The sequence below is a fragment of the Thermobia domestica genome, chromosome 3 (genome assembly GCF_964235325.1).
Source record: "Thermobia domestica chromosome 3, izTheDome1.hap1.1, whole genome shotgun sequence".
Taxonomy (NCBI): Eukaryota; Metazoa; Arthropoda; class Insecta; order Zygentoma; family Lepismatidae; genus Thermobia; species Thermobia domestica.
Window position 1 is genome coordinate 129,179,790 of NC_137456.1, and position 20,604 is coordinate 129,200,393.

The 20,604-nt window shown below is 35.0% G+C and overlaps 1 protein-coding gene across 2 annotated transcripts in view; it reads right to left on the reverse strand.

Moving 5' to 3' along the window:
* Positions 1-20,604, reverse strand: part of jing (AE binding protein 2 jing) — a 179,137-nt gene that overhangs the window by 113,628 nt on the left and 44,905 nt on the right. Inside the window, exon 1 of one of the 2 annotated variants that reach the window (XM_081751686.1) lies at positions 7,902-8,211. The exons of the other annotated variant lie outside the window; for it this stretch is intronic. Within the exon in view, the coding sequence (XP_081607812.1) occupies positions 7,902-7,978 (77 nt within the window). The 5' untranslated portion in view covers positions 7,979-8,211. Of the gene's footprint in view, positions 1-7,901; positions 8,212-20,604 lie in introns of those variants that run through there. 2 annotated transcript variants of the gene reach the window in all.

Here is a 20,604-nt window from a genome sequence, read left to right on the forward strand (position 1 = left end):
TTAATTTGTAGTACTCACCAACTTACCTCTATAAAAATTGTTAAAGGAGTATCGTAGGATTCTGGAACATGGATATTTGGATAGGGCATATACTAGTTCCTAAGTGAAGTCTTGACTCAACTACGGTAGGTCCCATAGTTTTGGAGTTGTGGACCTTAGAAGTTTATTTTTTTCATGTTTTCGACAGCCTATAACTCCGAAAGGAAGCATTTGTGCATCCGGGTTGGTCTACACTTTTTGTCGTATCTTAGTATCAGGAATCACCTCCCAAACGTTGTCGGTGTTGTTTTGAAACATCCTATATTTTTTATATCTATCTATCTATAAAGTTAAGCTAACTGAGGATTATGATTTTCACATTATGTACGTATGTGTGTAATCTTTTAATTTTAACAACATCCTAAACGTTTGATGGAATGTAATGAATGAAGTGTCGATAGATTCTTCATAATCTCAAGTGACACTGAATATTTGCGTCATATAGAATTCAACATGGCGGACATACTGTACAATGTCATTTAAAAATAAAATAAAAATCTGTGGTGTCGAATAAAAAGGCTCAGAGAATATTAAAAGAAAAAAATAGTTGATGGAACATCATTATAATAATTGAAAATTAACTTTTAAAAAATCATGTTGAATGAGTTTTGCGATACTGTATAACAAATGATCAGCTGGTTAAGCATATAGCTTTTTATTTTATGCTTTTTCTTCTCTTATGCAGTCACCTCCTGTTTGCTTCTGTAACATTGTATCTACTTACCAAAACAATGTGTACAACGGAAGTAGCACGACAGTTTCGACTGAATAAATGTACTTGAAAATTGATGTTAACATTGTCTTATTATTACGATTTTCCGTTTTTTTCTTTTTCGTCTCTCTCCATATTATACGAAACTAGGTAAAACTACACCACAAATGTAAGGAAGTGAATGTGAAAGTTCCAACAGCAATTCAATATCCCCAAATTGTTATACCAACCAAGTTGAGCTACCTTTTCAATACAGATGTTAAACAATGAAGCAGAAGTGTATGCATCCAACATATCATCGCACCCACGACTATTGCACCACTGAATCAGGGTTTTATCCAGTCCCCTCGGTTTTGGGGAGTAATCTGAAGTTCTAAAGTGGAAAGTAACCATGTACTTTATGCAACCCATACCTTTATATACTGTGTGCAAAGAAACCGTCTACATGCTTTCAGAGAACTATATATTTATTCTTCACTGCTACACATTAATTTTCAACTACTGAAATATAAAGTTCTTCATATACAAGAATTATTGCTAATCATATTTTGATCACATAAAGATTCATATTTATTCAATTATTAAAATATTAAGACTAATCTAGAAGGTTCTTACCTTTTCATGAACTAAATATTTAAATATACATTTTTAATAAATTAACATATTTTACAGATAGTCTTCAAAATCTGTCTTCAGAAATGCGCATACTTTCTTCCATCATTCTCTTGTGATGCTTATGAAATGCTTCCAAATAAGTCGATCACTCACTCATAATACCCTTCAAACGACAGGTTGCTACGGAAAATTTCCTCCTTTGTTTTTCAGATTGTGTAACATCGAATATACAAAAGTATATTGTTCTATCATCCTTTTTGCCTCGCAATCACTACTAAAAGCTTTTCTATGAGATTCGCCTTGTCCATGTTTTAAAAGTTTATTATTATTATTATTATTATTATTATTATTATTATTATTATTATTATTATTATTGTTTTTATCTGTACTTTTATTCCAGTTTGTGAAAACTCGTTATGAAAGTACCACGAGAACCTTTTCAAAGTGGTCTCTCTTTATACAGAGCATTACTATTGTCTGGTGGCAAAAGCCATATGTGAGTTTTTTTCCTATTTAAACACGACATATTTTCATCAACGTTCTAGTCGATTAACTTTCGGATACTTCAAATTACTCTATTATAAAGAAATATAACACTCCAAGCATTACACCTCAAAAAGCACAAATACACCACATTAAAACCCGATCAACAGACTGATTTTTTTTTTCTGTCGGTGCTTCGTGCTGATACATATTACTTATGCTCAGCCTTTCAGATAAAAGCAAATTTTGCAGATAATTTTAGCAAGCGTTTTCTCGAAATGACAAAGGAAGTGGAAAATATAAAAATGGTACCATGAAAAAATAAATGAGACTTTTTGCGGAATATGAAAAAGGACATCGACTGAAAACTAGCAAAAACTGGAAAAACAAACGGCATGCTTAATTTGAAACCAGATATAAAATATTATATATATTAGGGTGGTCCTTAAATTTTAATTTCCGGATTTCTTTGGGCGAGCCCCCCTAACATGGGACTAAATTAAGCTACGGGAAAAATGAGCTCGATTGAATAATATTAAATGGTGTTTCAAACGACCTGAAGTTTTGAATCCGATTACAATACATAATATATGGGACAAATCTGGAATAAACTCTTGTAATTTAGAAACGCCCTAAGTGAATGTGAAGATACTCTAAATAATGGGACTAGAAGAAGAGACACACCTAATTTTGCATAGTATTGGCATGGCAGCCATCTTGAAGTCCGCCATCTTGGATTCAGGTCAAAATTTTTAAATAAGAAGAGGTCACATGACATATCGATGAGATAGCGTTTCACCAGAAGCACAAATCTGTCATTATTTTAAAGATAGTTTTAGTCGTTTAAGAATTATTATCTGTGAAATGATTTCTCCTTCCTACAGACGATAATTCTTACAGGACTAAAAGTATCTTTCAAATAGTGCCAGATTTGTGCTTCTGGCAGTATTACTCAATCATAGTCCCATTAATAGTCCATAGTAAACACCGTAACGATGATAATTGTATTGATGTATTTAATTATTGGACTAGCATATTTATTTCTGTCATATTCAGTACAATGTAATTACTTCTAGTTAATTTGATTTCTTACTTGGTCAATATATGGCAGTAGCAAATACTGTGTTTATACTGTACTTTGCAAGTTCCTTTTTTTAGTTATTTAAAGTGTAAATGCCAAAATATAGAAAATATTTTAATTATAATTTTGTAGGCAAAAAGTTTTGTTTGCTTGCAGTATTTTTGCTGTCTGACATTCGATTTTTAATGAAGCTCACCAAAATATTTTATATCTATTTGAGTATTTGTAAACTACATAGGAAAGGGTTAAACTCTGGCCACAGAGAAGGTATTGCCTTCTACGGCCCACCCATCCTCGGATGGAAATGAAACGCTTTTTTTAAAGGTTATTTTAGTTAAATGTCAGGGTTAACAGTTGAATATTTCAATTTTCTAGCGAGTTTTTATGGAAAAATGCAAGCTGCGGATGCAACCATGTGTCGAAAAGGAATTTATTTAATTGGTAGTGTCAATGACTAGATTCTGGGAAGTAAATTACCATCAAACAAGCAAATGTTGAGTGCCTTTTTCCACATCTTGAGAACAGTAAATCTGACAGTGAGGAGAAAGTGCACGATTAGCTGTTAAAGAAACATATTTTGGCAAAAGGCAAGAATCCCGGTAAAGGATACTCAATGCAGTGTTGACAAGCTGATTGTATTGTATGAGAAATGGTGAGCATTACAGAACAATGGAACTTTGATTGAAGTGCAAAGGTAAAAAGAAGTAGCCTTCCCAAATATCTTGCCTGATTTATTTGATATAGCACACGCTAATGCTCTAGGTATTATTGAAATCAAGAAAGATAGAGTTTCTTTTGAAAGACAGAAGGAACAACCTGGTAACATACTTGGTAGACATGAGTTTGGCGCGGGAAAAAAAAAAGTGATATGCACGGCTTCAAAAGAAATAGGAACGCAAAAGAAAATGCACTTCTGAAAATAAAATGATTTGTTTGAACTTTATACACCAAAATACATGGAGGTAAGCAGTTTAAGCAATGAAGAGGAAGAAAACCCAGCTGAGAATGTTAAGAGAAAATGTAAAAATGGATGCGTGTGTGCCCGGACCCTCTTTAGAGATGTAAAAGAAGAAAAACTAATTTTATTACTCCAAGACTGGTTGCTGCTCTCGATCGATACTAGGTCACTAATAGATCTGACAGTGACCACAGAGGCATTAGGCCATGGTGTATAGAAACTAGTAATAAATAGGTCTTCGATTCACTAATGCCGAGAGAAAATCCGTAGCGAAGTTGCACAGGACCACAAAAAACAATTTCAGAGTGCATCAAATGCGTTAGTTGTGCATTGGGATGGAAAACTATACCGAATTTGACTGGCAGAGAGACTATCGACAGGTTATCAATAATTATTACAGAATGGTCAGGAGAGGCTAATTGGTGTTCCCATTTTGTCATCATCAAGAGAAGAACACATTGCTTAAAGTTCATGCAGGCAGTTTGTTGTGACACTACTCGCTGCAATATGGGTCATATCAACGGTGCTTGCATTCTGCTAGAGCAGAAGCTCCAAAAAAATCTGCTATACTTTCCTTATAGACACCAGAGTTATGAACTGGTTTTAAAATGTGTATTTGGTAAGTGTTGTGTTTGGTTTGCAGCTGGACCGGACGTAAGAAATGAAGTAATTTCCGATGTAAGAAATGAAGTGTTAAATTTTGCTATCAAACTTGTAGAAGCAGGACACTGCAGGGATTACAGGGAATTTTTAGGACTGGTCATCATATTCTTGGGTGGCATACCTCCTCGAGACATTTTCTTTCGTTTGCCTGGAGCAATTCACCATGCAAGGTAGATGGGAAAGGCAATCTACTGTTAAAAACATTTCACTTTCGCCAACAATTTCGTTTAATGAAGCAAGTAGAAACGGATATTCGAAGAGTATACATTTTTCTGATACCACTATATGTGTGAGCTTGGTTTAAATGCGATCGAGCATCCCATTCACCATTATAAGACCTGCAATTTTTGAAAGGTTTGTACAGTAGTAGACAAATAAATGCTGAATTACTATCTGAAGTGGCTCTTTCTAAATTTTCTCGACATCTCTTGTACTTGGCGAAATTAAAACTGTAAGAGGAAAACGTGAAAAAGCAAAGGTGATACGATACCGTGAAGCTTGACGCAAGAGGAGATACGATAAAAATTCTTGTGAAAAGAGAAATCAGTGGTTTTGTTACAACAAACGCAAACATTTTCCTCGAGAGATTTAAAATAACCAAAGGGTTTCTTGAGTTTGATCCGATTTCATGGTCAAATAATAATGACTATCTTCAAGGAAAGACAATAGTTAAATTCATTCACGTAGCAAACGAAGCAGCAGGAGGAGGAGTGAAACTAATAGAGGATTACAACAACGTTCTTACGAAAAATGAGGAGCAGAAGGCAATTTTCACATGACCATCTTTCTATGTGAAAATTTTTACCTGAATTCAAGATGGCGTACTTCAAGATGGCTGCCATAATAATGCTATACAAAATTAGATTGGTCTCTTTTTCTAGTTCCATTATCCAAGATATTTTCCCATTTCCTTAAACCGTTTCTAAATTACAAAGGTTTCTTCCAGATTTTCCCCATATACTATTTATTGTAATCAAATTCAAAACTTTAGGTCGCTTGAAGCACTATTTAAAATTTTTTAATGGATCTAATTTTTCTCCTGGCTTAATTTAGTCCCATATGGAACCATTTTAGGGGGCTCGTCTAAGGAAATTTCTAAATTTATTTTTCACCATATAAATAAGGACCACCTTAGTATATATATTTAAAATTTTGAGGGGAATTTACAACTTTGGGGGAGGGAATTTTCCCCTCCTAAGATGCCTGGATAAAAACACTGCACTTAATGGAACACACTGTACGTCATCCATGATTAACGATGACAACTGTATCGACGAGTTGAGGCACACCACATATGCTAATATTTTTTTTTATTTTATTTTTTTTCATTCTCAAGAGGGAGAAAGCCCTTAAAATGTTCTGTGCAAGCAATAATTTTAACTTTAATATAGGGAGTTTCTGATAAAACTTACTCCATCTCTACTAGCTGAATACGAATGCCTCTCGACCCCTCTGAAATTGAAATTCAAGTTGTTTGAAACAATTTCTTAAAAATCAAAAGTGATGTAAAAATTTAGATTAGATAACAGGCGAACATAAATTTTGGAATGAGGGCACTTTGTAACCAATTCATACATTATAAGGTTTAAGAAGCACTAGCTTTATTACTAAAATGCACAAGGACGGCATTATTTGCTAAAACATTTATTTCTCAAATATGATTCACTTTGAACTTAAAAAGTTTTCTTAAAAAAAAAAAAAAAAAAAAAAAAAAAAAAAACGAAATACGCAATTCTGCGTACTGAATTGTAAAATGTTGGAAGAATTTTGGTTTTAACAAAGCACTTGTTTCACTGACAAGGCAATTTTCAACACAGCCCATTTACATCTCTCGAAATTAAACACAAGGTGACTGCATATGTATTTATTCCAATATTTCGGAAATTAATGAAATTTCTGGATCTGTTACACGGTAAATATGAAAATTACAAAGTGCTATAGATTAAACATTTCTCAGCAGGTTACGTCAAAAGCTTCATTGGTATATGATATTCTAGTTTTTCTGATTTTCAAATATGAAAAAAAAAAAAAGCTATTATCCTAACACCTGCTAAAGCTGTCCAGCCACGACACACAAAGGGCTTCATCGGAAATTTGTTTAAAATTAGCTATCTTAAATGAACACTACTGCTAAAATGAACTGTGACTCAGGAATAATCTGAAGTAACTGCATTAAATTTCGCAGCTGAGAAACATTTTAATAAAAGTCTTCTATTGAAATTACAAAGTGTAACACACGAGTTCCCAAACTTAATTTTTTCAAGAGAAAAATGTCATGGACTAATAAAATTTTGCAATTTTTACTTCTTTATAATTCAAATACCGAAAGTCAGTTCTGCAGTAGCTAATGAACAATATTTTGCATGGGCTAATACACTTACCCTTAGATCCATTGCATAAATGTGATGGAAAATTACAGTCAAAAAGTTTAGCATCATCATGATTCACATAGTGCTCTCACTCGTAATACACATTCTCATTTCATATGAAAGAAAGATAATAATACATTGTGAGGGGAGAATAACCCCTCCCCCTTAAAAAAGATATGGACAGGCTATTGTCCCACACATATGGCTGGAAACGAACTCGGACCGTTCGCCCTAAGGCGTGCGCTCTGCCATTGAGTCTCCGTGCTAATCCCTCTCGTGAAAAGTGGTTTATGTAATTGTCATCAAGCCAATGTTTTCACAAGCAGCAATTAGTTGGCAACCGCTGAGCATCACTACAATAGGTCACTTTTCATCTTTATAATATATAATATAGAATAATTTGCACGGGAAGGAAGTTACAACGTGCAGGCAATACGATAAATGTTGTTAACGATTGCAACGTCATGTGGAAAGAGAACATTGTTAATGTGTTATAGCTTCAGAACATAGCAAGCATAACCACGTAAATAAATGAAAACTCTGCTAAGTCTTCGCCATGTCAGCTTACTGTGTCAGATTGTAGACGTTTTCGTGTTATTATTGTAATATTCAAAACGACATTTACGACCAACATGCACGAATATACTTCTATTCGGAGTAATACTGATGGCCAAATACATGTACACCACACTTACATATTTAAACTATTTTCACTTGATAAAACTAATGTATTACATTTTTGAACATTTTAGCTACATACTTGACAGTGTAACGTCACTCAACATTTCAGACACATTGTGTCATTTCAAGGACAAACGACTGACATTTAAAATCAAATAGGCTATATAGGCACAAAATAATACTACCTTACATATGTAATTTCCACTTAATACGGATTAGGACAGTTATAAATATTACGAAGAATCAACATTGCAACATACATTTGTAAATCTAGTGTTGGCTTCGAAGAACGTTACTTACGTAAAGTTTTCCCTGGCTCCATAGCCTGGCAGTCCTGTGGAAAAGGCATGAAAATCAGCCGTGAGGAGGCTCACCATTTTGGCAGTGTTTTTTCGTTCAGTACAGATTCATTTATATTTAGAGGTCTGCCTCCTCACGGCACTTTTCTTGCTCAGCTGAACAATTGCGTAATGAACTCTCGATCAACACATACATAGAAAAACCCCATCATTCTGTCACGAATAGTAAAAATTCACGGACACATTCTCTACACAATTCCAAAACAACCTCCCGTTCCTGCAGTATGTTACCATAAACATGGCGGTGTCATCGCGTCTCATCCTCGCGCAAGCGCATAGCTACGTTCCGCCCCTTCGAAGAACGTGTTTCCGGCAGGGTATTATATTCGGCGCCCCTTAGCTCACGGATTCAATGTTGTTCTTACATGAGCTGGGAAGACTAGTAAGAAACTGCATTTCTACCTTCAAACGAATTTCCATTGGTGAACACGGATTCGTGGTCAAAGAATTATAGATTTCTTTCACACGTTTTACCAAGAAAAAAAAAAAATACCTATAAACTCACATATGGTTTCTTGACCATCATCAAATATAACGGAATGCTTTAAAAACCTATGTCGGGGAGCTAACGGGAACGTACAGGCTACAATGATTACAACTCGACAACAACGGCCTTCGACACTTCTGGAAGAAAGTGAAATTACCTAAGTTACGAGAACAATTCCATACTCAATTCCTTATACGAGACAAATTAATATAGTTTCGAATACAGTCTGCTTATTGACTTAATTATACGAACAAATATTTCAATTATATCTATTAACCTTGATTGAATTACTTCCGATAACCCACGGTTTCAAACAATAGAAAATGATACTAGTTTGTAACATGGTTTTTTAAATAACTATATGACAATATCTTGTCAAATCAGTACCTAAAAATGAAAAATTGACTCCGGCCTTGTACCACGACATATACAAAATGCACTAACCTCCTCAAGTTCCCCTAGAAAACAGTTATTATTATTTGGGGTATAACATCCTTTAATACTTATTTTAAATCTTCATCAAATGTAGACCTATACCTTGACATGGAATCCGAGTACGTACTATCCCAAGAACTGAACCTGAAAATTCAATACTAAATTGAAGGTAAAAATGGAATGCAATTTTTAATTTAACGTCCCATGGTTATGCCTTTTAGGCTAAAAAGAGGCGGATAATTAAATCAAGTGAGTGATTATTAAATAAATCCTGGTAAAGACAGCAAAGATAATACGAAACTAAAGGATAATGAACTTTTACAGTACGAAACGCTACATTTTATCGTAGGCAACTAGCAATGCTTTGTTGTACGGGCTGCATAGAAGCCAGGATGTGTGTTGGATTTTGAACAACACAATACGTTAAAGTCACAGTTAACAATGAAGATAACGAATTCACCCCTTAACGGACTCGTCCAATATAGTAAATTATCTATCTACTGTAAAAATAATAATTCAAAAATTCACTTTTGTTCACGAGTTGCGTAGTCCTAATAAACAGTTACTTAGAATATGGAAGGAAATGGCACAATATCGAGAAAACCAGCGGTCATGACATTGTCTAGTACAAATTCACATAATCTCGGATCGAGGAGTAGATACTCTTCGCGCCACAGGTGCGTGTTCTGCCACTAAACTATTGTAACTCATTTATTCATGGCTTCTGGTACTCTCTACTACGTATATTGTCTATATGTGTGTTTCTCCATCCATTTAAGTCTCGTATTTCCTAGCTTAAGTAATTTGAAAATCTAAACTAAAGCTGTGAGCATTCTTCGTAGATGGTTTTCAATAGATGTGAAGATCAAAATGGCGTTTTACTGCCATTTGATATCTCAAACCGTTTTGGAGAAATGAAAAACATGAGTAGATTATTATATTTCTTAAAAGGAAATGTTTGTGAAGACGTTAAAATTATTGTTGCTTTTCTTCACCTTTCCTTCTAAATTACCGTAGCAATACTTTCTGGTAATTGCATTTACAACTTCCCATAATTACATAATTTTATGCCATGTTGGGAATGTTACCCATATTTTTCATATCACCGAACTACATTATGATCGTTACGCCTATTGCAAACCATCTACGTCACTGGATGTTACATAACCATAGCATTTAAACAACGAAAAATATATAGAATAAAAATTTAATAAAAGATTCTGAAAAATTAATGACTTTAAATTTCTTGTAACTTTTTCCTATTTATTCGAAATACGTCATACCATGATCCTAGTATTTGACATCACGATACTCTGAATGTCCATTTGCCCCGCCCACCTTACTTGCGTTATACTTCTTTAGAAGTTTCCAAAGTTTAGGTATTTATGATACTATAGTGGCTTAGTTTGTAACACTGGACAACAGGGTTGGCTGGTTTAAACCAAGGTGGTTTAAACCAGCTGTTTAAAAAAAAATGGTTTAAACCAAAAAACGAAAAATGTTAGTAAAAGTGTAAGTGTTCGTAAAATCTTGATGAACACACATTTGTGGGTTATCACGTTTCACTCCCGTATGTTATTCGTATTATATTCAGATCTACATTCCCCATTCATTACTCAAAGAGATTATACTACAAAAGCAACTTTCGTTATTTTATATATATATATATATATATATATATATATATATATATATATATATAAGTTTATGAATGTTTCTTTTGTGATCTGTTATTATTGTTATGCAGTTGCAATCGAAGAAAAATTCTAAATATTGTTTCGTTTTAATAATGTTTACTATTGATTAAAAAACATCGAAATGCAGTACTTTGGGGGGGTCATACAAACCCCACGAGAAACATTTATTGAAATCAGAAGTATCTTTGGTATCTATTTATGTATAAATGGGTCAGAGCCAAAGTGGACTAAAATAATTCGTATCTTTATTCACTTTTCTTAGTGATATGCAAATTAAGTCGTCGTATTCCTTTAACTTGGACTAATAAAAGTCGTAGTGAATTTACTTGGACTAAATTAGTTCTGTACCCTGCAGTATTTTAAAATTGTCCATATATAATTCAGTATAATGGTTTTACTTGTGCAGCTGTTTTATCTTTTTGTCCTTCTCAAATGACTCTTGACAATTATATTAACAAGTATGTAAAGATGAGTACAACGTATTTTTATCAGTAGTCCTTCGTGAGTGAGTTGGCAGACGTATCGCATTTGTGGACAATTAGTCCCGGTTTCGAGTTCAAATGGAGGACAGTTTCTCTCGGATGTAAGCCGAGAAGCTGTTTGAATTCCGCTTTAAGCGTATGTGGCCTCTTCCAGCATAACCCGGTTGTTGCATAATAACACCAAGACGAAACAAACTTATTTCTATCGATATGTGATATAAATACATAGAGCAAATTATTTAAACCAACAAAAAACCTGGTTTAAACAAAAACAAAAAAAAAACGAGTTTAAACCCAAAAAAAAAACCGGTTTTTTGGTTTCTTCAATAAAAACCATGGTTTTTGCCAACTCTGCTGAACAATAAATGTAAGTTTTCCTTTAACATTAAGATCTGAAACGTAATAATTTCATGTAGTGCCATTTGAAGAAATACAACTCTGGTTTGCAACACTTTTAATCTAGTAGTATTGCATAGTATGTCAAACGATCCCCTCCCTCTCCATACTTACAGAGTACAAATATTTCCGCAACATTTATTTATTAGTTTACAAGGGCGTTTCAAGATAAATTGTCCACCCTCTATACTAGTGATCGCCAAACCGTCGATCGCGAGCTTCTAGTACCTCTAGAGGACATTTTCGGTAAATCGTGTTAACGCTCTGGTTGACTAACCTTGAATTCTCCACTGGTTCCTACACAAACAAATGTAATTTTATTTTTTATTACATATATATAAAGATATGCTTTGCAACTCTCTGAAACCTGAATAATTGTTGATTGTTTAATATACTAGAAGAATGATCCAGCAGTTTCTCTCCGTGAATCGAGCCCAAGGTTATGCACATAGAAAGCCACTGTACGCTAACCACTGACATCCCCGGAAGATTTTCAATGACAAATGTTGGCATACGTCTTCAACTCGAGGAAATACATTTAGCAATTTGTCATTAACTGACGTCAATAATGTCTTCAATTGGAAGGTTAAGTGCCAGAGTCACCTAAGAACCAAAACAGAAATTTTTCAGGTACGTCCAAAAACCGTTCAGATGACATTCTTTACCCAAGGACATATTAACCTATAGGGAAACATGGTTGACTCGCCGCTAGGAGGCCAATAATTTCTTGTTAAGCTGTTAAAACTTACGGAAATCCTGGACTTTACGTTCAATTTTCTCGAAAGTATGAACGTGGCGCATAGATTACTTTGGCACTCAATCCTTCAACTGTTTCACAAATCAAATTAAAATTTAATGCATCGATACAACTCACAACACTGATTTACTTTTAGCTGTTACTTTCCAGTAATAACTTAATACTCCTGTTGTTCCTTGTATTTTAACTTAACACACATTAATGTTCAGTCTAATTATGTTGACAAATACTTATTAATGACGTTTCACATTGTAAGCATGTCTTTTTTTGGTGGTGGTGTTGTTGTTGTCCGGTATGAATATACTTAGTTTGATAAAAATTGGTTTACCTTCAAATATACTATATCTTATATACATATGTATATATTTTACTCTCCCCACTTAAAACTTTTGCTACATTTAATTTATTAATCCTCAAGACTTCTATTTATGCTTACATATTATTGGTTATAAATCCGTCATCTTCCTCAAATCAAAGTGTATTTTTCTCCTGTGTACTGTTCTTTTATGTGAGTTTTTTCTTTGTTCTTACTGTTTTCACCAAATGAATCACATACTCAATTATTAAAACAGATTAGGATATCAGTATTGCAGCCATTCTCAACCTATGGATTACGACCACTGACGGGAGCTGAGGGACTGTTTAGTGGGTGGCGAAATTCTTGTATGAGACTAAACCGTTGCATATAATTTTACCTATTTTTAAGAATTTTCATTAAGGATGGAATAGTTGTACATTTTGCACGAAGCATTAACTAGCTTTTGTTACTCTCTGTATATGATTGGCTGAAACAATATGTTTTATTAAAGTGAAAACCACGTCATGGAGATGTTTGATGAATTTTCATAATTACGACTTCACTTACTGCCAGTGAGCATCCAACCTCACTGGCATAAGAAGAAAGAAAGAAAAAAAAAAAAGGAAAACCCAGCAGTAAACTAATTCCCTGAGTATACCTTAACAAATAGTTTATTTTCTAGTGCCTGGAGTAACGTGGGAATTTTATTTACACTATTGGATCTCGAAACATTAATACCTTTCGAGGTGTGTTGACTAGAAATGATGTAGAAACACTTCAATTGTAAATGTGCGTCCAGTTGACCGGGACATTCCTGCTGGAAACTGCTTGAATCTGAACGTTACCATTGGCATCGCTAGCTTTTAAATATTAGGAGATAAAATATATTTCATAAAAGAAATGTTATAATTTATCGTAACTCAACTAGTGTAAAACTGTCAATTATGCGAATATGAATTTTATACCTTTCAATCAAGGACAAGGGGCATTTTGTTACAGTTTAATAGTACTGTATAGTATTCAATCGAAAATTATTCTCCTTTATTTACGAATGCAAGACTACACTAAGTTCGTGCATTTGTATGCATTTACATAAAACTCAGAACTGTTGCAACTTGCCACTTAACATTGCTGTCTAATAAATAACCTAATCTTGCAAAGTACCGTAACAATTTCCATAGTTAGACTATCAAAATTTGAAAGTTTAGGAGTATGTCTCGGTCAACTTAACATGAACGCTAGACATTTGAAACGTTAAAACGTCGTTATTTATGTTGTGATTACTTCCAAACTTTTGTCGTTTGCAGCAGGAATATAGCAGATACGATTCGCGTAATTAGATTATCAAATTTTGTCCCGACTAACTAAACGTTAATATGGGTTATTAAAAATATGAATACCGGAGTTATTTACCTAACATTAAGGTACAAATTCGAGCAGTTTTCAGCAGGAACATAGCGGTAACGATTCGCGCAGTCATATTGTCAAATTTTCACATGTTGGCATTATGTCCCATCTAACTTAACGCTGAAATGTGAATAACAGCGTTATTTATCTAGGAGTAACGTCCAAATTCGATCAGCTTTCTCCAGAAACAAACTATCCACGTTGTCAGCTTATCAAATTTTGAAATTTTTTGGAGTATGTTCTAACCAACTTGGTGTAAAGTTGGACGGGACATTTAAAACATTAATAACAGCACTATTTAAGCAGCATTTCACGTTCAAATTCGAGCAGTTTATAGCTGGAACGATCTGAATAGTCATATTATTCCTCACTGAAATTTTGGGATCATGTCCCAGCTAACCTGATGCCAAGTTGGCCAAGACATTTGAAACGTTAATAATGGCGTTATTTACTAGCAGTAATGTTCAAATTCAGGCATGTTTCAGCAGAAATGATTCGCGTAACAGATCATGGAATTTTGGGATTTTGAAAGTGTCCCTGCCAACTTCACGGATACCAATCGTGAATCATTAGCTAACAAATGCAAGACCAAGACCAAGACTCGGGTGGTCTTAGTCTTGCACTGGAACCTTTGGTCTTGGTCTTGCAAGTATTGCTTTTAAGGAATCTTATGCTTTTCATAGGTTCATTTTACTCTGGATATAAAGGATAATACATTTCCTGTTAAGTGCCAAAAATAGAAAGGTTCGGTTTAATGTAAAATGTTGCTATGTGCCTAACACTACTCAGTGAAAAATTGGTTATCTAGTATTCATTGTGGAAGTAGTTCCTATAATCTCCAGAATGTGACGCATTCCTATATGTCACATCAGTTCTGAAGTAACATCTGGGCTGTTTACTCGAATATTTTCGTTTTGGCACTTACCACGGATTTAATACTCAGTCTACAACTGTCTATGTCTTTTGTGTAAACTTAATTTATATTACTTTTGACCTCTATTAGAAATACAAAATAACGGCATCAAACTCCAAGTTATATCGAAATAACTACAAAAGTACTCTCACTTGTGAATATGGATTATTCACTGTTGTATAATGTTATATCGTTCAATCTTCGATGTGCCGCACAGTGATCAAAATAACAAAAACGCTGGACAAAACGGCCAAAATGAACTCACTCACTTTAACATCACTGGAACGAACGTCTATAATGTTTTAATACGGGAATGTCCACTCTATATAGAACACATCTGTTTTTCATCCTGGCATCACTCGTTCGTGAGGAAATGCCTGTCGAGAGTGGATATGGCCGTAATTGTAAAAATGCTTTTTGAGTGTGGTAGTATGACGGACTTGTTACTCTTAAGTATGTTGATAGCTATGAAATGCTAAATATTGGTATTGTTGATCAGAATAGCAATCCTTTAAGGCCAATGGCAGGCCTCTGAGGTACTTCGTATGCGCACTGAGGGCATTTTTACACTATATTCAAAATCAATGCTTTGTTGTATATTTGTACACTTTTAACATTTTCCTAGGAAGTCCAAGGTTTCATTTTCATTTTAATAATTTCTGTGGCCTCTCAATTAATGATCTTTGTTAGAACTAGCTGCTACTGCCTGCTACCTGGCAAACGTAGCGAGCTTCAATGAGTCTGGGCGCGCGCTCAATTTCCACAGAGACTGACTGCTAAAAGTCTTTCCAGTCTTAGAACAAAGTAGACGTAAACAAACCGAAATTTATTACTCCACGGCTCACACGTGCTTCGGCAGCGAGAGACGTGAACAGCAAGATCGTCTGCTAGCTTATTATCGTCGCATAATTTCCAAAGTGTAAGGCTACAGTTGGCTGGTAAATAATTAACGCACTGACACTGACTACTGTTATATTGGAAATATGTATTTTCTTAAATCATCATATAAACGAGATTGCCTCTATTCTTGTCCTCTTTTGTGTTTTATAACACGAGAGGAAGATGGATTATTGTCACTTATCGTCGCCATGAAACTCTGCATTCTAAATTTCAAATGAGCTGGGTCGACGCGCGAAAGCATACGCATGCGCAGTATATACTATATGTCCAAGTACGGGTGAGGTTGAAATAAAGCTATATCTGTTGTTAAATATTATATATATTGCGTTTATTATCACAAAATGCAGTATAAATTCAGATATCCTTATTTGAAATTATTATTTTAGTAGGGATTATATTGCGGTAGGATACTAGTGCAGTGAGACCAATAAGCAATCACTAGTCATCGAACCCACTGGTAGTCAGGTTGGTTTGTTTACATCTACTTTTTTCTAAAGCTGGAAGGAGATTAGTCCCGTTGTGTCAGGGGCGCCGGAACCGGGGGGGCAAGGGGGCAGTTGCCCCTCCTGAAATTTTCAAAGGGGGCAAGATACCCTTTTTGCCCCCTCACTTTCAGACTGTAGAAACATCACACAACACTGACTATATGAACTAAGTTTTGCTTTTTATAGTAATGTGAAAAAACTATCTATTCCAGATTCATCTTTCTCTTTGAAACAAGAGACCGGGCGCTTTTTCTGCCCCCATGTTAGACAAAAAGAGTTAGGAAAAAGAATTGAAAATTATCTTTATTTCCATTGGTGTACATTCTCAAAACACTGTAAATTCTTTTAAAATTTTTGTTTAAGTAATCGTAAGTCTGCAATATGAAACGAGTCGTCGAGCGAGATTTTAAAGTTTGAAATCAGTTTAAATGAGTAACAGGACATTTAGTAACTAAATACATTTTCCATAAAGTTAAATTAATGTTCTTACAAACAATATGCAGAGTGCAGTAAGATTTATAGTGAGGAGGAAAAATGTATAAGGTAGGATTAATAATTCAGAGCATATGAAAAATGCGAACTCTATTGTCGTTCCGTTCGTTTAATCCTTTCACTACCATTTTTTTTTCAGAGTGAAAAACATTAATATATGGCTATTTTGAGTTGTTTTCAAACGTATAAATATATATAAAAAACATTTTCCACCGTTTCGTTTTTCGATGTGGGAAGGGTGGGACATTATGTATCCCTCTGATATTTTTACGTGGGACCTTTATGTCACAGTGGTATTGACATGAATGGTCATCTTGTATTTTCAATTATGAAATGTATATTGTCAGAAAAACAATTGGGTCGTATTTATGATTACAAATATTTTACATTTCGGAATCCTTTTCCAAATTACAGTACATGCAACCACTACTTTATCACTAGTACATTGTTCCTCACTTTCATCTGTTCCATTATCACTTTCATTGTTCACGTTCACTTCCACTACTGTCTATTGGATAATATTAATAAGAATTCTGTGAACCATTAGCGGGTTTCTCTTTACCAGTGGAACATCGATTAATAGCAATAAAATGTGTTAAATTACAGGGGTTCTCTGAGAATGTATCGTGGGACACATATATCCCAATGATAGTGAAAGGGTTCAGATATGAGTGCAGAAACAGAACCTCTATTTCAGCTCTCCTTTCAGACCAAGTTTGTAAACAAGAATAAGAAAGACAGTCCTGCTTATAATAACTAGTAATGTTAGATATTTAGCTCGCAGTGGTCAAGCAATCAGTGGACATTTGCATAGTACGGGTAATTTGATGTCACTCCTGGATGAAAGAAAAATGGATGTGCCTGTTCTCAACCAATGGATTAATCGACAGGATAACTGGCTTAGTGCTGATTGAAAGAATTTTAAAGATTATAGGACATGCAATATAGAGAGACTTGGTAGCAGAAGTTAAAGAGTCTCCATTTTATGCAATCATAGCCGACTCCACGACTGATATTTCAAAGAAAGAACAGTTGTATCTGTGTGCGCTATATTGACTCTGATTCATGAAACCCAACAAAACATTTATGGAAATGATCATCCCACATGGCACAAAATCGGAAACAGAATTCACGATCCAAGATATTCTAACGAAACCTAACCTGAACGCAGAAAATATACGCGAACAATGTCATGATGGTGCAGCTATCATGTCAGGACGAGTGAGTGGTGTGCAGAAGATAACTTCGACTCAACATCCGAAAGCTGTATACATTCATTGCAGTAATCATGCATTAGATCTTCCATTGCAAGAAGTAGCACGAAAATGCGAACTTTTGTGTGACGTGCGGGCCATAGTGAAAGACGTTTGAAACATCAACCTGAATTCTGCAAAACGATAGACAATATACGCACGCCGACATTGTTCTTGAACCCTGTAAAACTATCAACAAAAGTAATCCTAAACATTTATTGCCTGTTTGTCCTACTCGCTGGTGTGTTAGGCGAAAATCTCTAATCAGATTTCAATCTACTACAAACGAATTCAAATCACGTTCGAAAAGAATCATCAGTAATACAAGTGGTCCAAACGATGATCAAAAAGTAATTCTAAAAGGGCATTTGAAAAGAATGAACAAATTCGGAATGATATTTTTTCTGATAGTCAGTATACGTGCTTTTGTACCTTGCGGACAACTGGCGAAAGTGCTTCAAAATTCTGAAACTTCTGCTTCTGGAGCTAAAAGAGCAGCAACACTCTGAGAAACCTACGAACGGACAGTGCATTTGAAAACATCTATAAGGAAGCAAAGGAAAATGCAGACATACACCCTCCATTCCAAAAGAAACCGAACTTTTGAAAACAAATAGTACCACTAGTGCCATCTGTTGTAATATTTTACCGGTAGATGGCGTAGTCCCTCATTGACAACTGGTATAAATGTCATGACATTTGGATCCACGGCAACAAAGTTATTGCGTTTCAACTGTCAGTGTGTTGTGTACATCGGTCGGAAAATGAGTTTCAAACAACGAGCTGCAATTGAGTTTTGTGTTAAACTGGGTAAAACTTTTAGTGAAACGCACTAAATGCTACAAAATGCATATGGTGATGAGTGTCTATCCCGTACGCAAGTTTACGAGTGGTTCAGGCGATTCAAATCGGGTAGAGAGACGCTGGATGATGATGAAAGATCAGGCCGTCCCAGAACCGGATTATCGGAAGAAAACATCGAAAAAGTACGTGAATTCATCAAACATAACAAAAAATCGTCGGTGAAAGGTATTGAAATGGAATTAGGCATTCCTCAAACAACCGCATACCGCATTTTGACCGAAGTTTTGGGCCTTAAGAAGGTTAATTCGCGGTTTGTACCACACAAACTCACCGAAGACCAAAACGTTGATCGAACTGCGCATTGCAAAGACATCGTTAAAAGTGCTCGGCAGGATCGAAACTTCTTGAAATCGATTGTAACTGGTGACGAGACGTGGTGTTTTGAATATGAGTCCGAAACAAAGCGGCAAAGTGCTGAATGGAGAGCGCCGGATGAAGGAACACCCAAAAAAAGTCGCTTGGTGAAGTCAAAAGTTAAGGTGATGCTGATTTGTTTTTACGATTCAAAAGGAATTATCCACAAAGAATTTGTTCAGCCCGGCCAGACAGTCACTGGAGAGTTTTACTTGGGCGTCATGAAGCGTTTGCTGGCAAGAATTCGTCGTATTCGGCCCGAATATCGCGAAATCGGCAGTTGGACTCTTTTGGACGATAATGCACCATCACATCGTTCGCGACTTGTAACTGAATTTTTGGTCAAAAATCACATTATTCGGTTGCATCATCCGCCCTATTCACCAGATCTCGCTCCGTGCGATTTCTATCTGTTCCCGAAACTGCATTTGGCGATGAAAGGAAAGTGGCACGCATCGATTGATGCCATTGAGAAGGCGACGACCGCCGTCCTAACGACCATTCCAATAAAGGACATGGAGAAGTCGTTTGACAACTTGTTGGAGCGTGCAAATATGTGTATCGATGCAGAAGGGGAATACATTGATTAATAAAAATGATTTGTTCCAAAATGTACATTGCTTTTTTGTTTTTTTCAAACGTTCGGTTTCTTTTGGAATGGAGGGTGTACTACACTTAAAATTGCCCACTTTATCAAGATCAAAGAGAACACCAATTAGGTTGGAGGAGACTGATAATCCTTCTATAGCAGCTATCCTAGCTTGCCCCCCCCCTAAGTGAGATTTATATAGATTTTTATCAATAAAATAGTAGTAAGTCAGTGAAAAACGCGAAATTATATCAAGGGGTCTTGCTCCCCCAAGCCAAATCTGAAATGATGTTACTGTTTGCGTAGTCTAAAGACATATTTGAGGACGTCCATGACGCAGGAAAGATTGGCTCATCTGCTGTTGTTGCATATGTGTAGCGACCAGATTTAAACACCATTGAAAGAGAATTCATATCAAAGACAAGCGAAAGAAAAGATACTATTGGTCGATTTTGAAAAGAAATAAATGTAGAATTACCTAAGTGAAAATATTATGCATATTATAACCAATTATTTAAATTACAAAATAGCACTTAAAATTCAATATAAACTTGAATTATTTCTTATTAATTGTGTCGTACTTTATTAGTGTGAAGTGAAGTGAATATAATGAGATTAGGAAGAGGTGAATGTAATAACAAACTGGATATACTGAAGGAAGTGTAGTAAAAAAATACAAATAACTCTGGATAATTATGAAGTTTTTAGTGAAAATTCCATTTTTCCATTTCTGGTACGAAGTCAAGTAGGTAGAAAAAAATATTTTTTTCTTATTTTTTACTTAATTATATAGCCTGTTTTATAATGTACAAGTTACTTTCTACTACAAGGTGCT